The following is a 21406-nucleotide window of genomic DNA, read 5'->3' as shown; positions in this document are numbered from 1 at the left end:
AAGGGAAGGGTCTTCCCAGAAATGACAGCTGTGACATAGAGCCTGATCTCATGATAAAATTTCTTGTTTACTATTTACCAGGAACTTCAGTGGTTTAACATGCATTATTTTAATTAATCCTCACAAAAATCTTAGATATTAATCTCTTTTTACGGATAAGGAAACAGAGGTACTGCAAGGTTAAAGTCACTTACCCAAGGTCTCAAATTCCTTGGTGTAACTGGTATTCAAGTCCAGGTCAGTCGGTTCAGAGAACCACTCACCTTGTCTGCCTTTATAACGTAGAGCCCTTGATTCCCAGCTCTGCTCTTTCCCATGTGAGCTTCCAGGGGTCTTATTGTGAACTTAAGTGGCATCATTTAAAATGAAGTTGAGTCTTCAAAAAATTGCAAAGCTCGCTCTCCCCTCTAGCTGCCCCACACCCCCACCATTCAGCCCTATCTGGCCTTGGTCACAGGCCCACAGCTTAGTCATGACTTCCCTCCTGGATCCTCATGGGTCACCGGCCTCACAGGTGTAGCAACTCGGCCACCAGCCCACACAGCTGGATGGTGGTGAGAAGCAGACTGATTTTTGCTATAGTTGGTGTTGGCAGGAGGACAATAAATGAGGCTTGGGATGTTTACAAATGAATTTTCTTGAATTTTAAAATTAACAGCAGGACAGAGATTCAGTGAATGGAACAGATATCTAAACTGCATGACTTCCATGCCACGTTATGACTAGAGTGACAAGAGGAGGAGAAAGGAACCAAAGAAAACATGTGTGGACTGAATTCCCCCTTTGGCTTACCTGCAGAGGCTATACAGCGAATGACAGGGAAGAAATTCTCTTGGGGGCAGCACAGAGTTCACAACATCCCTTCTGTGGTGTGAAGACCTTTTGAGAGCCAGAAGTTCTCTGTCTCTTGACCTTTGTCCCAAATCCGTATTGCACTTGACTCAGCCAGGCCCAATTAAGGATTGAGATCCTATGCTAAGGTGGTCGTGGGCCTTGAAGAATGGAGAATTCAGATGAAGAAAGAAGGTGTTAATTACTTACTTGGAAGGTATAGTAACGGGGTTAACAACAGGATTTTTTTTTTTTGCTGCATTGGGTCTTCTTTGCTGTGCACGGGCTTTAGTTACGGCGAGCTGGGGCTACTCTTCGTTGCGGTGTGCAGGCTTCTCATTGTGGTGGCTTCTCTTGTTGCGGAACATAGGCTCTAGGTGCTCGGGTTTCAGTAGTTGCAGCACACAGGCTCAGTAGTTGTGGCTTGCGGGCTCTAGAGTGCAGGCTCAGTAGTTGTGGCACACGGGCTTAGTTGTTCCGTGGCATGTGGGATCTTCCCGGACCATGGCTCGAACCCATGTCCCCTGCATTGGCAGGCGGATTCTTAACCACTGTGCCACCAGGGAAGTCCCAACAACAGGATTTGACATCAGAAAAAGTTAAATCTGAATTCCTAATCTCTAGCTGTATGACCTTGGGCAAGTCATATAGCTAGTGTCTTGAATTCATCTCTAAAATAGGGGCAGTATTAGTACCACGGCAGGGGTAGTTGTGATTAAAGGAAAGAGTGCATGTAAAATGCTTGTTAATAACTAAGATTTATGGACTGCCTACCACGTACTGGACACTGTTTCAAATGCTTTCTGTGTGTTTACTCTGCTACAACACCATGAGGTCAAGGTACCATTATAATCCCATTTTACAGTGAAGAAAACCAAAGCCCAAGGAAGTTAAGTAACTTACCTAAAGTCACACGACAGTAATAGGATAAGGATTCAGGCCCTGATTATATAGTTCCAGAGCCAGCACTCTAAACGAAGGCTTATCACCCTTTGTGGCCCTTAGCAAGGGCTCAGCCATGAGAAGCCTTCCCAGCACTCCTTACAGTGCCTGTCACAGTAGACAGTAAAAGTTGGAAGAATGAGTTGTGGGATATCCAAGGGGAAGGTTCCTTGAGGAACCTGGATATAGACCTAGAGTGGGGGAAGGATTTGGGAGTGTAATGATTCAGTAGCATCGACAAATGAGCCATCCAAAGATAGCATTCTTTCCAAGACAGTCAATAGGGATAAAAATCACATCCTCTGCTGTTCATTGGACTGCCCCTGTGTTCTCAGAGTGGTGGAGACAGATAACCTGGAAGGGCTGCCTGAAAAGGCTTGAGAAACCCACTGCTTACTTCATTAAACGATACTCATTTTCTTATTTGGAGATGAGTGTGCAATCTTGTCTTGACAAGAATTTCACTAAGACATAAATACTCTTTATGAGACAAGAATTTCTAAATGACACCGTTTCCTGAAGTGGGAATAATGCTTCAACAGGACAGTCAACCACAGCTTTGAGAACAAGGCAGGGTGGAAGTTAATGAAGTGTTCCAGACATCCACTCAAACCTTAGCATGGAGTGACGGTTACTGCAGGGCAAAGTTACTTGATTTCTTTGATCAGAAGTACTGAAGATTAATGACCTGTGTGTTCTTTTATCAAACTTTAAATTATGCTCAAAATCTGACGGCAGGACACCAAGTGTTAAGAAGAGGATGGATATCAGCTGGGCAGAGGGTTCTCAAAGAATGCTGTCCTTTGAGACTGAAAGGGGTTCCTGGGCCCAATTCTAGTGTGTTCTGTGTGTGGAGGCTTCCTCACATCAACAACAAGCAATTCTCAGTCGCAGGCAGGGTCCTTCAGAATCCAGCTCAGTTCTGACACTATCTACCCAGAGATAGAATCAGATGCCATGGGTAAAGGGCTCAGTCCCAGACGACCACCCTCCAGATGCCAGCTGCAAGCACAGGTTGTTACCCACACTTGTGACTGACTGGCTATAAATCAGATATTCCCACAATCCCTTCCTCAGGTTTGATTAATTTGCTAGAACGGCTCACAGAACTCAGGAAAACCCATTTACTCACTAGATCACCGATTTATTATGGAAGGCTATTAAAGGATACAAATCCACAGCCAGATGAAGACATACATTGGGCGAGGTCCTATGCAAAGGAGCTTCAGTCCTCCTGGAGCTTGGGGCCAGGCATGGGGGCACACAGAAGTGTTCTGTTTCCCCCACATGGAAGCTCTCCAAAAAGAAGGGCAAAAAGCTGTCCTTTTGGGTTTTTAAGATGACTTCATTACATAGTTAGGTTTGACTAAATCACTGGCCAATGGCGATTGATTCAACCTCAAGCCCCTATCCCCTCCCCAGAAATCAAGGGGGTAGGAGTGAAAGTTCCAACCCTCTAATCACGTGGTTGGCTCCGTTGACATCCAGGCCCCCAACCTTAGGTGCTTTCCAAAAGTCACCTCATTCTCAGAGCAAAAAGACACTTTTATCACTCAACGCTTAGGAAATTCCAAGGGTTTGGGGAGCTTTGAGCCAGGAACTGTAGACAAAGGCCAAATATATATGAGACCTATATTTCGGTCACCTGAAAGACCAAATATGTATTTCTTATAAATCACAATATCGTGAAGACAGTTATTCAACATCAGCATAAGGGGGAACTTGCTAGAAATGCAAAATTTTTTTTTTTAAATGGATTCTTTTTTTTTTTTATTTATAGCTGTGTTGGGTCTTCGTTTCTGTGCGAGGGCTTTCTCTCGTTGCGGTGAGCGGGGGCCACTCTTCATCACGGTGCGCGGGCCTCTCACTATCGCGGACTCTCTTGTTGCGGAGCACAGGCTCCAGACGCGCAGGCTCAGTAGTTGTGGCTCACGGGCCTAGTCGCTCCGCGGCATGTGGGATCTTCCCGGACCAGGGCTCGAACCCGTGTCCCCTGCATTGGCAGGCAGATTCTCAACCACTGCGCCACCAGGGAAACCCTAGAAATGCAAATTCTTAGAACCCATTCCAGAGATAATGAATCTGAAACTCTGGGTCAGGCTCAGGACCTGTGTTTTAACAAGCCCTCTAGTTGGTTCTGATCTTTGCTCAAGTCTCAATTCTGCCACTCACTAGCTATGAGACCTCAGACAAATCACTTAATCTGTGTGTGCCTAAGTTTCCATCTGTCAAATGGAGATCATAATACTTGCACCAATTGTCTTATAGCAATAATGTTATGAGATTCAAATGAGGGGAAAAAAAGTGAATGTGTTTTGAAAAATGTATTAACAGTATAATACTGTTGTTATGAAGATAAAATAAAACAAATTTTGGAGGAGCCCTAAAACCATTCTACTCAGGGTGTGGTCCTCAGACCCACAGCACTAGATAGAAATGCAGACTCTCGGGCCTCATCCCTGAACTCACAAATTAGAATAGTAGAATCTGCTTTTTTTTTTTTTTTTGCTGCAAAGCACGGCAGATGGGATCTCAGTTCCTCCACCAGGGATAGAACCCAGGACCCCAGCAGTGAGAGCGCTGAGTCCTAACCACTGTACTGCCAGGGAATTCCCTAGCACCTGCTTTATGACAAGATCCCCAGGTGATGGAAGTGGAGAAAGCGCTGTGCGGATCAGAACACCACGCAAGTGTAAGGCATTTACTCTTTATCAGGCAGGTGCAGTCATGAGCAAAGTAGAGGGCCCCTCTGCTCCACACCTGAGCTCCTCCCAATGGTCTGTCTCACCGTCGATCAGACACATAAATGCTATGAAAAAGTTCCCACTGTGAGAACTTAGGGAGGTACCATTAAGTGCTACCTTACTGCGCTTCCCTGGTGGCGCAGTGGGTGGGAATCTGCCTGCCAATGCAGGGGACACGGGTTCGAGCCCTGGCCCGGGAAGATTCCCCCATGCTGCGGAGCAACTAAGCCCGTGTGCCACAACTACTGAGCCTGCGCTCTAGAGCCCGTGCTCTGCAACAAGAGAAGCCACGACAGTGAGAAGCCTGTACACCACTCGCTGCAACTAGAGAAAGCCCTCGCACAGAACAAAGACCCAACACCGCCAAAAATAAAAACAAATAAATAAATTTATTTTTTTTAAAAAGTGCTACCTTACTGAGAGACAGTTCCTATTAATGAGCTTAATTCTTACCACCTGTCCCCAATTCAAAGGTTATAAAAACATGTCAGTCATATGATGTTTTTATAATCCTTTTATAATTGAACTTCACACAAAATCATCTCATTGCCCTATAAAAAATGAATTGGGCCCTTCACTGCGGCCTCTTAAAGAATCAGATCCTGCAGAAATTCAAGAGAGGCTATCCTTTTTAAATACTTAAAACACCTGTCCAGCTTTCAGGTGACTCTTGGAAAGCATGTTACTTTTATCATTTTGAGCGAATTGAGACAAGCTTTGGAAGAGGAGGATGGACAATGTCCCCAGAAATTTTTGATGCAATATTCTTAGCTCACTATTTGCATGTTCAATAAGTGCCTCAGGTGACTTTTATGGTCAAGCAAGTTCAGAAAGCACTACTCTAGATTCTAGCTCGGTTGTTCTCAGCCCTGGCTTCCCACTGAAGCCATCTGAGACCTTTAAGGGAAAACTATGGATGCCTGATTTAGTTAGTCTAGAGCGGGCAGGGCCTGGGTCTGGCTGTTGGAACAGCTCCCTGTGTGATCCTGGGTGCAGTGAGCAATGAGAGCCCTGCTGCCTGATGAGAGGTCCTGATGGGACTGGGGGTGACTTTCCCCTATTATGGGCTGAACTGTGTTGACCCAAAATTCATATGGTGAAGTCCTGACCTCCAGTACCTCAGAATGTAACCATATTTGGAGATAAGTCCTTTAAAGATGTGAGTTAGTTAAAATGAAACCATTAGGTTGGGTCCTAAATCCAATCTGTCTTGTGTCCCTATAAGATGAGGAAATTTGGACACAAAGGTACACCAGGATGTGCACACAGAGGAAAGACCATGTGAGGACACAGCAAGAAGGTGGCCATCTACAGGCCAAGGAGAGAGGCCTCAGAATGAAACCAAAACTCTGGACACCTTGATCTTAGACTTCCCACCTCTGGAACTGTGAAAAAATGAATTTGTGTTGTTTAAGCCTCCAGTCTGTGCTATGGGTTATGGCAGCTCGAGCAAACTAATATATCCCCTATATCTCAAGACCAAGGATGTAAGGATGTTACACACATCCAAATGTGTGTGTGAGACCTACAGACTAGATCTTTCTACTGTGTTTGCTCCTCCAGGAGAAGCAGGGGCTACACTGAAGTAAAGATAAGAGGTGGGGCTTCCCTGGTGGCGCAGTGGTTGAGAATCTGCCTGCCAGTGCAGGGGACACGGGTTTGCGCCCTGGTCTAGGAAGATCCCACATGCCGCGGAGCAACTAGGCCCGTGAGCCACAATTACTGAGCCTGTGCGTCTGGAGCCTGTGCTCCGCAACAAGAGAGGCCACGATAGTGAGAGTCCCGTGCACCACAATGAAGAGTGGCCCCCGCTCGCCGCAACTAGAGAAAGCCCTCGCACAGAAACGAAGACCCAACACAGCCATAAATAAATAAATAAATCCCATTTTAAAAAAAAAAAGAGGTGAATGGAGAAGCAGTCCGGATATAAGCCCTGAGCATATGGGAAGTGAGCAAAAATGATGCTTCCAGAGGGAGTTCACATTTCAGTGCAGAAGCCAAAGAAGCACAAATAGCATTAGGATAACACACGGGGGAAAAAATCCCTTCAAATATCAATTGCACAGACTGCCTTCACTGACCCCACAGACAAGTTAAGTCTCCCATTGTACCTTGGGCTTCTCCTTCATGGCACCTGCTATAAGTAATTACTGTTTAATTATTAAGTTCCTGCCTAAAGTGATCTGCTAGACAGTACATGAGAGCGGAGGCTGTGTCTTGACTTGTGCACCATCTTGTTCCCCTCCACTTGGTACATATTTGTTGAACGAAGGAATGAACGAACAAGCACTTCTAGCAACCACGAGCAAAGATGGTACCAAAAGAACTTAATTCAGCTGATGAATGAATTAGTGAGCAAATAAGTCAATGAAGAAGTGAACCAATGACTGAGCACTGACTGGATGTTTGTGTTTTAAATTCATCTTAAATGTTTTCTAAATTCAGTTCCAATTAGATTTCATGACAGTGATTACTCAAGAGGAGATTTCTCCTCCCGAGTAATTTGGTAATTGCACTTTTCTGCTGGACCCTTCCGTTTTAAGCAGAGTCAGGTGCCTTGTGAATCATTTAGGAAATCTGCAAAAAAATGCTTTATACATGTATGTGTGCATATGTACACACACACACATATACATACATATACATACACATACATATTCAATATATATATTCCACACATCACCACCGATTTCATGTTTGGTTCAACGTAAGACTCTGATGATCGTGCATAAAACCTCACAGGGGTAGTGTCCCCGTCCACACATGCCCACCCCAGTCCAATCCAAAAGACTCGTGTACTCAATGTGCAATAAAGGTCATAGACGAGCCCTCTGGTTGTTTTTCACCTTTGGGAAAAATGGGGATGTTTTTAGTTCAAAGTCATGAACAAATGCAGGTTCCACAATTCAGGGGCTTCACATCCCTGATCGAGGGTCACATTTTTATTCAGGCTGGACCACTTGTCTTAGCACCCGTCTCCAAACCTTTGCCAGGTCTGGGAATTCTGGGAGTGGAGATTTCTAAGGATCAATAATTCATACGCATATCTCTTAAACTACAACTCTTCCCAGGTTTTTGTGAACTAGTTCAAATATTACAAGTCTTTACTGGAAAATCTCAAATATTTTGTCTGGAAAAATCAGCAATTCAGGTGTAAAAAAAAACAGCAGAGAATGCCCAATTTTACTTCTGTATTTACATTGTAGTCAGTTTCCACTCCTCGCTAAAGGCTTGAATTTCCCATCTGGGAATCTCCTAAAGGCCCAGGTGTCATGGAGGAAGCTGCTCCATCTTTATCTATCTTCTTTCCTTATTTGGTTGGTGTCTGGGTACCACAATAATTATCAGGCCTTTGGATTATCTTCTTGAACTGATCGCCTAAATCGCAGGTCTGGGTTTGATACAGGAGAAGAGAAGTTAGCACAGAGGCACACTGCCCCATATCTCCAAGGGAAAGACCAAATTAGCTCTCAAGATCCCACAGCTTCTCAGGCCTTCCTTGCCTCCTCCTTTTAAGTTTCTTCAATTCTCTCCCTTGAACTCCCATCATTGGATGCTGTCAGTGAATGCTATTCCAAAAAGATGAATGGGTTTATTTGTTTCCTCCTCAACATTCATTCCCCTCCTGGCATTAGCCACAGGTTTTCTTTGGAAAGCCACCCTTCTCCACTCTCTCAGTCCCTGTGGTCTGTATGTTTGTACCACCTGTATCTAGAGATGAGGTCTGAGACTCAGATCTGGCCAATGAAATCATCACAGTCTCTTGGCCACAGCAATTGGTTCAGATCCAATGAAACACAATGAGAATCTGGATCTCTTTCACACTAGACTTGAATCTGAGAAGATACAAGAAGCTAAGAAAGCTGTCTTGTAATTATCAGGAGATAACATGGAAAAGAACTGAACAGAAAGAAACCAGGTTCTGGTGACATACTGTAAGCCCCTGCTTCTGGCCACACCTAAAGCAAGAATTATTGTTGAGTTTTGGCTAAAGCCAATTTGGGCCAGTTCTTGCAATTGAACGAGTGACTGATACAGGAGCAGTTCTGACCCTCTGTCTTGGGACCTGTCATCTGGATGGATTAGGCCTTCTTCAGTGCCAGTCGGGTACTCACCTCGAGCAGCAGCATGTTCTCTGACACGCAGAGGACCAGATTGCTAAAAAAGAAGAAGACAAGACATCTCATCACTGGAAGAGAGTGTACACCTCAGATCCTGCTGCATCAGTGGTGAGACTTGTGAGCCCTCACCATTTTAGTATGAACAGGTGACAGATTAAGACCAAGATTCAGCCATAGAAATATCAAACATGTTTTGTTTCACTTTTTATGGGCAGTGATTCCATTCATTTAATCATTCATTCACAGATATTTACTGAGCACTTACAATATATACCAGGTAATATATTAGGACCTGCAAAGGTACACTCATGATCCTTGCCTTCAAAGGATTTAGAGCTGGGCCTCTAGATCCCTTACCTATATTGTGCTGGTGGTATTGATTTGCACAGGCAGTAAACGACATGGTAGTCTCTTCTGACAAGATCATAACTTCTAAAACTAGTAGCATTTGAATTAACGTGGGTTTACTGTTTATCCGCATTTTCTAGGACACCAAGGAAGCCAGCACAGGCTTTGGTATTAGAGCAGGATTCCAGGCATCTCTTGTTATGAATGAAATTGGTAAAAATCTTTTTAAGAGCGTGATATGGCAATATCTGTTAACATTATCATGTGCATGCCTGTGGCAGATAAAACACTCACATAAAACAATTATAATAAAAAAAATGTTTCATTACACAACTTTTTTAGTGTTAAAAAAAAAAAAACTGGAAACAACCCAAATGTCCAAGTAGGTACAGACTGAAACAATGTCTGAGATATAGTATTAAGCGGGGAGAGGGGGAGTTATGTGTAAAATATAACCCCTTTTTTGTAATAAATAAATAAACAAGAATGTTAGTAGATGCATGCTTGTTTGCAGATGCCTGGGGGAAAGATCTGGAAGAATATACACTGAATCATTAACCTAGTGGGGTGAGGTTTCAAGCCATTTTTCATCTCAGTGGGATATACTTCTGTTTGGTTGGGTTATGGAAAAGATACAGGCAAGCCCCACGAGGGCAGAGCCCTACTGTGGTACCATGATAACCCCAGCACCTAGAACAGGACCAGGCATAGAACATGGTGAATGCGTATTATTTTTTTTAATAAAAAATACAGAAATGTTAAAACACAGAAAGTGAAGTGCCCTGATGTGATTCTAGTTCCCTGATGCACTTTTCCCAGGAGGGCACATCTGTGTCACAGGGATCCCAAGGCGGCTTCCAACCTCACCTCCACGTCTCTCCTTTCTGGCGTAAACGAGGTGGAGCTTGCTCTCTTCTCCATATCCTGCAGCTTGATCAACTTTTCTATCAGGAACATTTTGTCTTTGCCCTCCTGCCAAGAAGGAAAACAAAAACAAAAACATGGAGGATGAATGATGGTGTGGGGTTGGGAAGCAAATGATAGAAAGGTTGATTTTTAGGCAGGTAGGGTCCTGGACATTGGCTTCGCCACCAGGGAAGTCCAGTTTCCTTAATTTTAAAATAGAAGTTAAAGGAATAAATGTGCTCGGGACTTCCCTGGTGGCGCAGTGGTTAAGAATCCGCCTGCCAATGCAGGAGACACAGGTTCGAGCCCTGGTCCAGGAAGATTCCACATGCCGTGAAGCAACTAAGCCCATAAGCCACAACTACTGAAGCCACCGCAATGAGAAGCCCATGTGCAATGAAGAGTAGCCCCCGCTCGCCACAACTAGAGAAAAACCCGCTCACAGCAATGAAGACCCAACACAGCCAAAAATAAATAAATAAAATAAATTAAAACTTGCTAAGAAAAAAAAAAGAAATAAATGTGCTAAACACCACTGCAGGGTTACAAATCAGATATATCCAGAATGTGGGAACTACTACAAGACAAAAGACCTGGTTTCTCCAACAATAAATGGCAAGAGAAGCGGGAAGTGTGAACAGCTATAGATTGAAAGAAACATAAAAGACACATCAACCAAATGCAACATGTGACACTTTTTCAGATTTTGACTTGAGTAATCCTGCTGTAAAAAGACACTTCATGGGACAATTGGGGAAATTTGACCATTGACTGACTATAAGATTACAGTAAGGAATTATTAAATTTTCTTTTACGTGTGATGATTGGTACCATGGTTATGTTTTTTAAAAGTGTGTATCTCTCAAGCATATAGAAGAGTCTACAGATAAAATGATATAAAGGCTAGGATTTTGCTTGAAAATAATCCAGAGATTTACAGCAAAGGGATAGTGTAGAGGACATAAGAGTATGCAAAGGTTAATGGTTGTCAGGGCTAGGTGGTGGGAACGTTCATTGTACTATTCTCTATTTTGGACTATGTTTGAAAATTTCCATTACAAAATGTTAAAAAGGAGGGGAGAATAACAAAGGGATCCAATGGGACTTACGTTAATGATCTGTTCATGGAGCAGTCTGATCATAATCTTCCTTCCCTCTGTGATCTGCCAGTAAAGGTAGGTGATGATTCTGGAAGAGAAGAAAAGAAAGAATGGCAGACACTCTCTCCAAGGCTTTACAGGCTCCGAATCTCAGCTGGTACAGAGGAACTGTTATATTTGCTTGCAAATGGATTTTGGCCCAGCCAGTGTTCCTGCAAAGTTGTATCTGGGTGAGTTAGAGGTTAAATACATTATAGCAATGGTTCTCACCATTCTACACGTAAATCACCTGAGAGGTGGAGAAAAGATTCATGCCATGGCCCCTCCTCAGATCAATTATTTGAGGTTTTTTTGAGCACAAGGCCAGACATCAGTATTTCTTCTTCTTTTTATAGCTTTACTGAGGCATGGTTTACACGTTATAAAAGGTACTCAGTTTAAGTGTAGTTCACTGAGTTTTAGTCAATTTATACAGTTGTGCAAACTTTACCCCAATCTAGCTTTATTTTTATTTTTTATTGAGATATAATTGACGTATAACCTTGCATAAGTTTAAGGTGTACAACTGTGTTGATTTGACACATTTATATATTGCAATATGATTACCACCATAGTGTCAGCTAACACCCCTATCATGTCACATAATTATTATTTTTTTGTGCTGAAAACACTTAACAGTTTTTTATTTTATTTTATTTCATTTCATTTTACTTTATTATGCCATGCCACACAGCTGGCGGGATCTCAGTTCCCTGACCAGGGATTGAACCCAGGCCACAGCAGTTAAAGCCCAGAATCCAAACCACTAGGCCACCAGGGAACTCCCTAACAGTATTTTTTAAATGCACATGATTCTAATGTGCAGCCAGAGTTTGTGAACCTGGACAGTGCTGTTCAAACTTCATTGCGATACAGACTTCCTGGGATTTTGTTAAAATGCAGATGCTGATGCTGGAGGTCTGGGGTAGGGCCAGAGAGTCTGCATTTCTAACAAGTGCCCCAGTGAATTAGAAGTTTGGAGGAGCAAGGCACTAGAAAACTCCCATTTTAATTAAGGGGGCCAATGGCAACCCAGAGTTGGGAGGGAGGGCATGACCAAGAGCTGGGAGACCTAGGTTCCAGCCCCCTCTGCAAGTAACAGGCTCTGCAACCTGGAAACTATCTCTGCAAGTCAGCCCTTCTCTGTAAGTCTTATCACTTCCATCTGTAAAATTGAGGGGTCACTCGACAATCAACTGGTTCCACTAGTCTGTGCTGTTGAGTTGTGTCTCTCTACCAGAGGAGCTGCGATCTCAAATGCCATCAGGACTGGGCTTCTAAAGAGGGGCAGCCATCAGCCGACCAACTGTTCATGCAGGAAAATGGGCCCAGTCTTGGCAGATCTTCCAGTTTTTCACAAGAAGTCAGAAATCTTTTTTTAATTTAAAAATGAAAGTACACTAACCCACCTATCAATAGCACCCAACCGACTTTAACATAATCACAGCCTCAGAAAGAATCACACGATAATTTTCCTAAGCACTCTCATATCCAGTTTTTTCTTTTTGTTTTCGTGTTATTTCTTAAGAGGGAGCAGAGCAGGTATTGCTTTCTTCGTAAAACAGACCCCCCCAAAAAGGATAAGGAGATATTAAATAACTTTTAGAAAAATTCAAGGGCAGAGTCGGGATGACCCAGAACACTGAGCCCCACTGTAGCCTTTGCCTTCCCACCAAACACCCCTCGGCTGACCACATGACGTGTTGATGAGGTATTTCCCCTCCCCTAGTTTTCCGAGGGGCCCCAATTACAGCACAATGAGGGTGAGGATGAAGAAGAAGTGCACGCTTCCGACGAGGTTCTGGTAGATCCAAACAACCCACAGGTAGCTGGGCTTTTCCCTCAGGGTGTCAATCCATTTGTCGATGGACTTAATGAAGAAGGACAGACCTCGAAACGGGCCACAGTCAGCTGAAGGTTTCAATCTGATAAAACAAGGGACAGAGAAGCATCTCTAGTGCCAGACTCAGGTATAGTTTATTCCAGAATAGCCCAGTCGTTTCTGGGCTCTGAACATGGAACCAGCAATTCTTACCTGCTCCACCCACATCCCCCTGCAAAGGAAACCCTCTCGCTCATAGCCCCAGCTGGTGTGTTTTGTTTTCATGACCTGCATTCCAAGGACCAGCTCTTGGACAGGGGTATCACCTGATCCAACCGTAACCAATCCAAAGACCAGGCAGAGACCTCAGTGGTATCCTGGCACAAAGAAATGAACTGGGACGATCAGACTCTCTTCCTTAGGAACTTGAACTAAGAAATACAAAGGTGGGAGGCTGTAATCTAGGGAAGCTGGAGTTGCGGTAATAACGGCCACATGAAGTCAGTTGTTGTGAACAAGCAGAAACTAGAAGGCAAAAAGGAACTGGTTAGGAAGAGAGAAAAGACAGTAAGCACGGCGAGAGAGTCAAGGACATCACAGAACAGAGACGCCTGCCCTGAAGCCGCTGAGATCCTCATGGCTCCAGTTCCACGAGCATCCTAAAAATCAACTCCCTTGCTGTGTGTTCGGTTGCTCATTCATTCTACAAAGGTTTACTGCCCTTGTACTGAGGCAGGAGATAGATGGGCTCCAGGTTAGACATTTACAGCCAGTTTCCTTTCTATACTTCCAGATAGAGAGAACAACAGGAACAGGGTAAATAGCTGGACTTTGTCTCCAGTGGACACTTTGGCAGGGACAGAGAGGGGCTGAGTCCTGCCCAGATAAAAGATAAAGAGAACACGTATTTCTCATTCTTGAGGTCAAGGAGACCTCCCTGACTACATATGCGCAGAAAGGCTCCTTGGGGTTAAAAAGGAGGGGGCGCCACCCCATAATAGGTGATGCCAAGCCTCCCACAGGCCTCTGCGCTGGAATCCATCTTAGCTAAAAATTGTGCACGCATGTTGGGGAGGGCCCTAGGGCAGGTCAGGTGTGGAAAAAGAAACCAGGTAATTGGCCAAAGGTAAACAAAGACCTGGAAGAACTGCCCAGTGTCAATGATTTAACCACTCTTGACCACACTCCTCCTCATTAGGGAGGACACCCACACCCTTTTCTCTCCACGTGTGTATCTCTGCCTTGCTTTTGTCTTAAATTAAAAAAACCGTTTCCCTGTGTGCTCGCCCACTTGCTGTGCTGTGTCTCTAATAATCAACTTTGTACCTGTTTTTACAGTTTTTGCCTCCTTGAAATATTCTTGCTTTCAAACGGGGCAAGAGGCAGGGGAACTTTGCTTCTAGCCTCTAGCCCTCGCTGGTCTAGCAGCTAGGATTCCTGGTTTTCAGCCAGGCTACCCAGGTTCAAGTCCTGGGCAGGGAACTAAGATCCTGCTTCAAGCCAACGCTCACTGCTGTCTCCTCGAGATCAGTACCAGGCTCTGTGCTAGACACTAAGCCCTGGAGAGTCCACAGTAAACAAGACAGACATGATACCTGCCCTCCCAGGTTCTGGTGGGAAAGATGGTCAAGCAATGAGTATGCAATTAAACAAAGATTCAAAGGCATTTCTGACATGAACTAGGGAACGAACAAAGGAAACCACCCTGAGAGAGAGAGAGGAGAGGGGTGCTGACAGAAGACGAGGTTGGTGGTGAAAGTCAGGTCTTCAAGAGGACTTTTGAGATGAGGGTGGAAGGAAGGCCGCCAAGCGAAGGGACTGAGGAGAGCACTTCAAAGAGGTAACCCCATCCCATGTGAGGAGAGGCTCTCAGGGTCCCAGCAGCAGACTGAGAGCCTTGAGGCTGGAGTAGGATGGCGCCATGGTGGGTGAGGTTGGAGAGGTAAGAGGGAGCCTGACCAGACAGGGCCTTTCAGTTCATTAGAGGAAGTTCTGTTCTGCATGTGGAGAGCTGCCTTCTCCCCAGCTGGGAAGCTGCAGAACTTGGAGGAAGTAAGGAAGCTGTGCCGTCAAGACTGGGCACCTGGCAGGTGGTGACCCAACTTGGATATATTGCCTCCCTTGGTTGTAGCATCTGTTGGTTACCAAGGCAACTTGGGATAAACACTGAATTAAGCATGTCTTTTTATTCTGACCTGTGACATCTAGGGCCTTACTGATCCTGGAGAGACTGCCTTTCCCAGGGCTAGCCTACAAAGCATGCCTTTCATATGCAAACCTGAGCCCCCATCCCACCTCCATCTCCCCTCTCAAGCGCTCACACTCTGGGCCCTGTTCCTCTGCCCCCATCACCCCAGGGCCACATACCAGCCAACTCCAGAGGGTCCCTATACCCCAGAGCCTGCTGAGATTATTCAAACTCACCCCTCCTAAGCCTGCTAACCCTGCCTTTCCCTTTCCTCCCCACCGAAACCACAATAAAGACTTTTGACCACGTTGACCGCTCTCTCCGTCTGCCTCTGACGGACCCTGGTGCCTCCCCATGTGGCCCCCCATGGTGTGATGTGCCCCCTCCCTTTGGGGTCTGTGAGTATAGCAAGTTATTTTTTCAGTGGCAGTCGTCTCCTGATCTGTTGGCCTCACCATACCTGAAGAATGATAAAACCTACATTTTAAAACACGCACCCACCCGCAAGGCTGCCATCTCCTACCTCCAGATGGTGATGGCCAGGGTGCACAGGGCCCCGGTGAAGGACGGGAAAAAGAGCAAAAAGATGAAGAAAGTCATCATCTGTGAGGCCTGCCAGGCTTTGCTCAGAGGCTGGAAATTCATCATCAGGCTGATCTGAAGAAAGAGAAGCAGTCACCTCCCTTCTGTAGCCGGAGAAGCAGGCCAGAGGGACCCCAGCCAGACACCAGTTCCCTGACACCTTTCCCAGCCCCCCCACCCCACCCACTTCCAGCCACCACTGGGTCACGTGGGACTGAGCAAAGCCGATTGGTTCCACCTTCAGACTGACTCACATTTTTGACGTAAAACATGATGAAGAGAGTAATCATTTGGATTAAGGGCAGCAGAGGGCAGAAGAAGATTCCAATCCTATGAGAGAAAGGGGATGAGTGTCAGAGATCAGGGGAGACACAGGGAATCCGTGTGGAGGGCAGGGAAAGAGGGTGTTATGGGCTGAATTCTGTCCCTCCAAAACTCATATGTTGAAGTCCTAACCCGCAGTACCTCAGAATGCTACTGTATTTGGAGGTAAGGCCTTTAAAGAGATAATTAAGGTAAAATGAGGCCACTAACCTCATGTGGGCCCTAACAGACTCATACAGAGGGAAGAAGACCACGTGAGGGCACAGGGAGAAGGCACCATCTACAGGCCAAGGACAGAGGTCTCAGGAGAAACCAACCCTGCCAACACCTTGATCTTGGATTTCCAGCCTCCAGAATTGTGAGAAAATAAATTTGTGTGGTTTAAGCCACCCGGTTTGTGACACTTTGTTATAGCCACCCTAGAAAACTCATACAGAGGGAGACTGATTCCAACACAGCAAACCAGGCAAATCCCACCATACCCAGTATCCACAGCTCTGGAAAAGAGATTTTGCAGAGAACGCTACCCACACAGCCATTAATTAAACCACCAGATGGCCTTCAGCCAGCCCTAACCCAGGTGTCCCAAATGTGGGATGTGAACTCCTCCTCCGCCTTTGGCATTCAAGAAGGCCTGAGGTCCTGCAGGGACAGGCATTAAACTGCATCAAGTTACAAATGACAGGCATTAAACTGCATCGAGTTACTCAGCTCTCCCCAGTGCTTCTGAGGCCAAAGGAAAAAAAAAATCTCAGTTTGCTGCTAGAATGTCTTTAAGTCCTAACGCTTGCCAACCTCCATTTTTTTTAAAAAAAGAAGCAGTCTTTAGACTGAGAGCCTTGACAGACAGCAGCATCTAGCTAGAATTTAATGACTTTTTGTGATGGGATTGATTTTATTTTTCAAATTACTTGCAATTTCTGTCAAATGATATGATTTTCCATTGATGATGATAAAGACTCATTAAAAATATATTTAAATTTTAAAAAGGCAAACAATTAAAAGATAATATTAAGTCAAAAACAGTACAGGTGATAGATAGATATACCCAAAAAATAGGCAGGCTGGTGTACAAAAGACTAAAGTTTGGGAAACATTTTCCTCACCTCATTTTCTACCATCATCTCTAACGTACACTCAGTCTCTGTCATTCTATTATCTTCTTTTAAAGCTCATCATCAAAGGCAATATTCTCCTAAAACCCACAGAGATTAAATCTATAATTGCCACGGAGAAAGGAAAAGATATGTGTGTTTCCGATTGTGCTTATTTATGATTTATTAACAAAAACCTTAAAGGCCCAGAAGTAATAATGAGCATCTCATTGTAAGCTTCCCCGCCTCGAAGCTAACACTTCCCTTAGGAATCTCTGTCAAATGGTCAATAGTATGAGGGCTCAGGCTCTAGGATTCAAAAACCTGGATACTGAATCAGATGACTTACCCACATTACTTATTAAACAACAAAAAAGTTGAGTGCTCATAAGTACCATACGATCCAGCGATTCCACTGCTGTGTATATATCAAAAAAGAATTGAAAACAGGGTCTCAAAGATATACTTGTACACCCATATTCATAGTAGAATTATTCACAACAGCTAAAAAGCATAAGTAACCCTGGTGTCCACTGGCAGATGAATGGATTAACAAAATGTGGTACATACACGTAATGGAATATTATTCAACCTTAAAAAGGAAGGAAATTCTAACTAACACATGCTGTATGGATGAATCTGGAGGACATTATGCTAAGTGAAATAAATGAGTCACAAAAAGATAAATTCTATGTGAGTCCACTTATATGAAGTATCTAGACTAGTCAAACTCAAAGAAACAGAAAGTAGAATGCTGGTTGCCAGGGGCTGGAGGGGAGAGGGAATGGGGAGTTGTTGTTTAATGGGTACAGAGTTTCAATTTTGCAAGGTGAAAAAGTTCTGGAGATTGGTTACACAACAATGTGAATGTACTCAACACTACTGAACTGTACACTTACCAATGTTTAAGATGGTAAATTTTATGTTATGTGTTTTTTACTACAATTTTTAAAACAGAGCCCTTAAGGAGAACAACAGCCATATAATATCCCTACTTATAAACGTTTCTGAATCAGTTACTCGCTAAGCACTCAATGCGTACATTTTCTCATTTAATCCTTACCACAACCCCATGAAGTAGGTATGAGCATCGCCCCCATTTACAGATTAGAAAACTAAGGTTTAGAGAGAGTTTAAGTTATTTGCCCAACGGCATCCTGTTCATTGAGATAATGTGAGTAAAAGGCCTTTGTAAACTGCCCAGTTGCCAGTGGGTGACCTGGAAGTGTGCAAATGCATCACCTAAACTACACAAAGAAAAAGTCCTCACCACCTCCAAAAATAAATTCACTGACGTTAGTGAGTTATTTGCAGATAGCCAAATCACCCGGGGCAACTTTAAAGAGTTGGAAAATAAAGCACTTTACAGTTGTATGGCATATTGGAGATTGCAAAGCAGTTTTCTTGTATCATCTGATTTAATCCTCAACACAATTCAAAGGCAGCTATTATTATGTGCATTTGACAGTTGAGGAGACTGAGGCTCAGAGAAGCTCAGTGACCTCCGAGAGTAGAAGAGCCAGCCCCAGAATCCAAGTTTATCCAACTCCAAATCCCCTACTTTCAGATTAAAAACCCCCCAAAAGATGGAACCTGGCAATGTAATATGCCATGCAGAATTCTGGCATTAGCTACATCATGTTAAAATAAATAAATAAAAATAGTCACTGGCTATTGGTTTGAGTTTCTAGGTGAGCTTGTCAAAAATTTGATGCAACTAGCTGGCTATCCTCAAAACACACATGCATGCTCACACACACGTGCACGTGTACGCATGCACTATTGCCAAAATTGAGGTGGCAAACCCCAAAGGCTACAGAGGTCCCAGCAGAGCCCCACCACCAGGGAGTGAAGCAGATCAAATGTAAGGCAACCTTCTCTGCCTTTATTTTCCCAGTTCTGTTGAGATATCAATACAAAGTAAAGTTTTCTACCATAAGAAAACTGACAGCATAAGGGCAACAAGAAATGGCAAATCAATACTGGGGAGACAATAGTTCAAGGTGGGGTCTGCAGCAAACTGGAACCACTCACCCCAGTTCAAGGCCCAGACAATTGTTACCATAATGGGAGATGATCTAGATCTTTCCTTTTTTGGCGAGAAGCCAGAAATGTTAAATTTTATGTGAAATCTCCTGATTCTTAAATACTGCTGGTTAATTCAAATTTTTTAGAGAAAGCACTGCTTCGGACAAGCAAAACACACTTGCAGGCTGGATACGGCACGGGCCCCTCCAGGTTAGGAATCCCTGCTCTATGTTGATTCTTGGCTAAAGTCCTCATAAAGGAAAAGAACAGTCTGGGACATGAATTCATGGTTCTCAGACTGGCTGGATTTGGTATCACCTGTGCAGCTTTGAAAAACAACAGATTCTGGGCGTTGCCACCAAAACTCCAAGTCCACAGTCAGGCGGGAGCCACTGGGCAAGCCAAAGATTGTCAAAACTTACCACACCAGAGTTTGTGAGTAGATCAGTTCTAGGACATTCCTGGCAATGTCAAACTCCTGTAAGCCAAGACTTGGGATAAGCCGCATCCCAATGATTCTGTGAAAATGTAATGAGTTTAGTACCCAAACCATCAACTCCCTCCTTCAAAAGATTCCTCACAATCGACACAGGAGGACAAATCCTCACCAGTTTGGAATAAAGTCATAAGTTCCCTTGCAAATTTCTGAAAATCCCAAGTATGAGCATGGTTTTGAAGAAATAATTGAGGGAAAATGGAATTAACACAATGCATTCGAATGGAGGTACTGCTCAAGTGGTTCCGAAAAATTCTAGAGAACATTATGTAAATTATCCCAACTACTATTTAAACAGATAATTAATTATGAATTTAAAATAGGTATTATTTAAATGAGATAATTATTTAAATTATCCCAACTATTATCTTGTTTATACCACCTTTTGCTTGTTAAACCTTTTTTTTCAGGGACCAAACTCGGCATTCTCAACCCAAATAAACTGAAAATTTTTCAGCTTTCAGTTACTGCTATTGAGTTAATGGTGTTTCCCTGTTTTCTAAATCCACAAGGAGGAACCCTACGTCCCCATTTATTCTGAAGAAACTTGAGACCACTTTGATTTTTTTCTTACGGAGGAACTGCCAGTAAAAAACTGTTGTAAAAAATAAACAAAACAACAACAACAACAAAAAACTTCTCACCTTTATGTCCAGACCCTGGAAAGAGGCTGAACTAAAAGTGAGTGTGGGCAAACTGAGTGAGGAAATTTGGCTTTCAACCTACCCACTGAGGAAGGAACCAGTATTGTGCCATGCCATCTTATCACTAGGGCAACTTGCAAAAATAAGTAAATGTCTATTAGGAATGAGATGCTCATAATATTATTATAAAATAAATGAATAAATAAAAGAGGACCACACACGGGCCAATGATGACATTGCCCTAATCCTGCACACCTGGAGTCTAAAATAAAAATTAGTGCATTAATTAAATTCAATGAAAGCAATGAGATAAATCTATAGGTACAGGCATGGAAGGATAACAAGGCGTACTGACAGAATTAGTAAGAGCAAACTCCATTAGCGATTTTGCAGTGTGACCCCATTTTTGTCTTTGAAAATTATATAGTATACACACACACAAAGCAGTGCATAGGCAAATCTGGAGGAATATACATAGACTAGAATATTAAAATGGTCTATTGTGGATAAGATTTCAAATGACTCTCTGTTTCTGTGTTTAATTTCTAGAACTTTCTCAGGAGATTGCATAGGGCCAATTGAACTAAATGAACCTTGACAACAGGACTGTCAGGTCAAGATGAAATTTCAGTTAATTCAGAAGAAAACAATATTTCAAAGGACAATAGGCAGACTTAGAACAACGTACGCAGACTTAGAACAACGTACACTTAGAGTACAGAAGGGACCCACACTTACTGCTCAGCCAGGACTATGGCTCTGGTTACAACGTCAGGTATAATTACTCGAGACAGACAAATATTTACCTCCTCAGGAACTCCCCCAGGAAGGAATCAGCTAAACAGAACACAAAATCCATCAGAAGGAGCCGGTAGATTTCTTGGCCAATGAGGGTTTCCCAGCACTGGAAGGCAAACAAGATTTGGGATGTGGGAGGAGGCTGCAGTCTCCACTTAGTTCCCATCTGTTCCTGGCCCCCTGTGCTCATAAGAATGTGGCTGGTGGCTTAGTTTGACTGAGTCTTTGCGTGCCCAGAAAAGCAGACCCACTCTCAACAGAAATGCACCTTTAGGGTGAATTTGTTTTCAAGAATGTTTATTCTCTTCCTGTGCTCCTTCTTCCCCCATTAAGGCTTGCCCTCCTCAGGTACCCAAACTTTCCCTTATCACTAGCTCTCCCCTTTAACACTTTTCTTCT

The 21406-nt window shown here is 43.7% G+C and overlaps 1 protein-coding gene across 2 annotated transcripts in view; it reads right to left on the bottom strand.

Annotated features, from left to right (window-relative positions):
- Nucleotides 1–4884: 4884 nt before the first annotated feature.
- The window catches only part of TMC5 (transmembrane channel like 5), an 82846-nt gene continuing 66324 nt past the window's right edge, over nt 4885–21406 (bottom strand). Inside the window, exons 17-25 of one of the 2 annotated variants that reach the window (XM_082430961.1) lie at nt 21016–21113; nt 19492–19587; nt 15878–15953; nt 15565–15698; nt 12783–12956; nt 11002–11080; nt 9854–9958; nt 8633–8675; nt 4885–7908 (exon numbers count right to left, since the gene is read on the bottom strand). In XM_082430961.1, the coding sequence (XP_082287087.1) occupies nt 7862–7908; nt 8633–8675; nt 9854–9958; nt 11002–11080; nt 12783–12956; nt 15565–15698; nt 15878–15953; nt 19492–19587; nt 21016–21113 (852 nt within the window). In that variant the 3' untranslated portion in view covers nt 4885–7861. Of the gene's footprint in view, nt 8676–9853; nt 9959–11001; nt 11081–12782; nt 12957–15564; nt 15699–15877; nt 15954–19491; nt 19588–21015; nt 21114–21406 lie in introns of both variants that reach the window. The other variant, XM_082430960.1, reaches the window with a different exon arrangement.

The sequence above is a fragment of the Balaenoptera physalus genome (assembly GCF_965194825.1).
Source record: "Balaenoptera physalus genome assembly, chromosome: 16".
NCBI lineage: Eukaryota > Metazoa > Chordata > Mammalia > Artiodactyla > Balaenopteridae > Balaenoptera > Balaenoptera physalus.
Note: the sequence above shows the minus strand (reverse complement) of the source record. Positions and strands in the feature narration are given on the sequence as shown.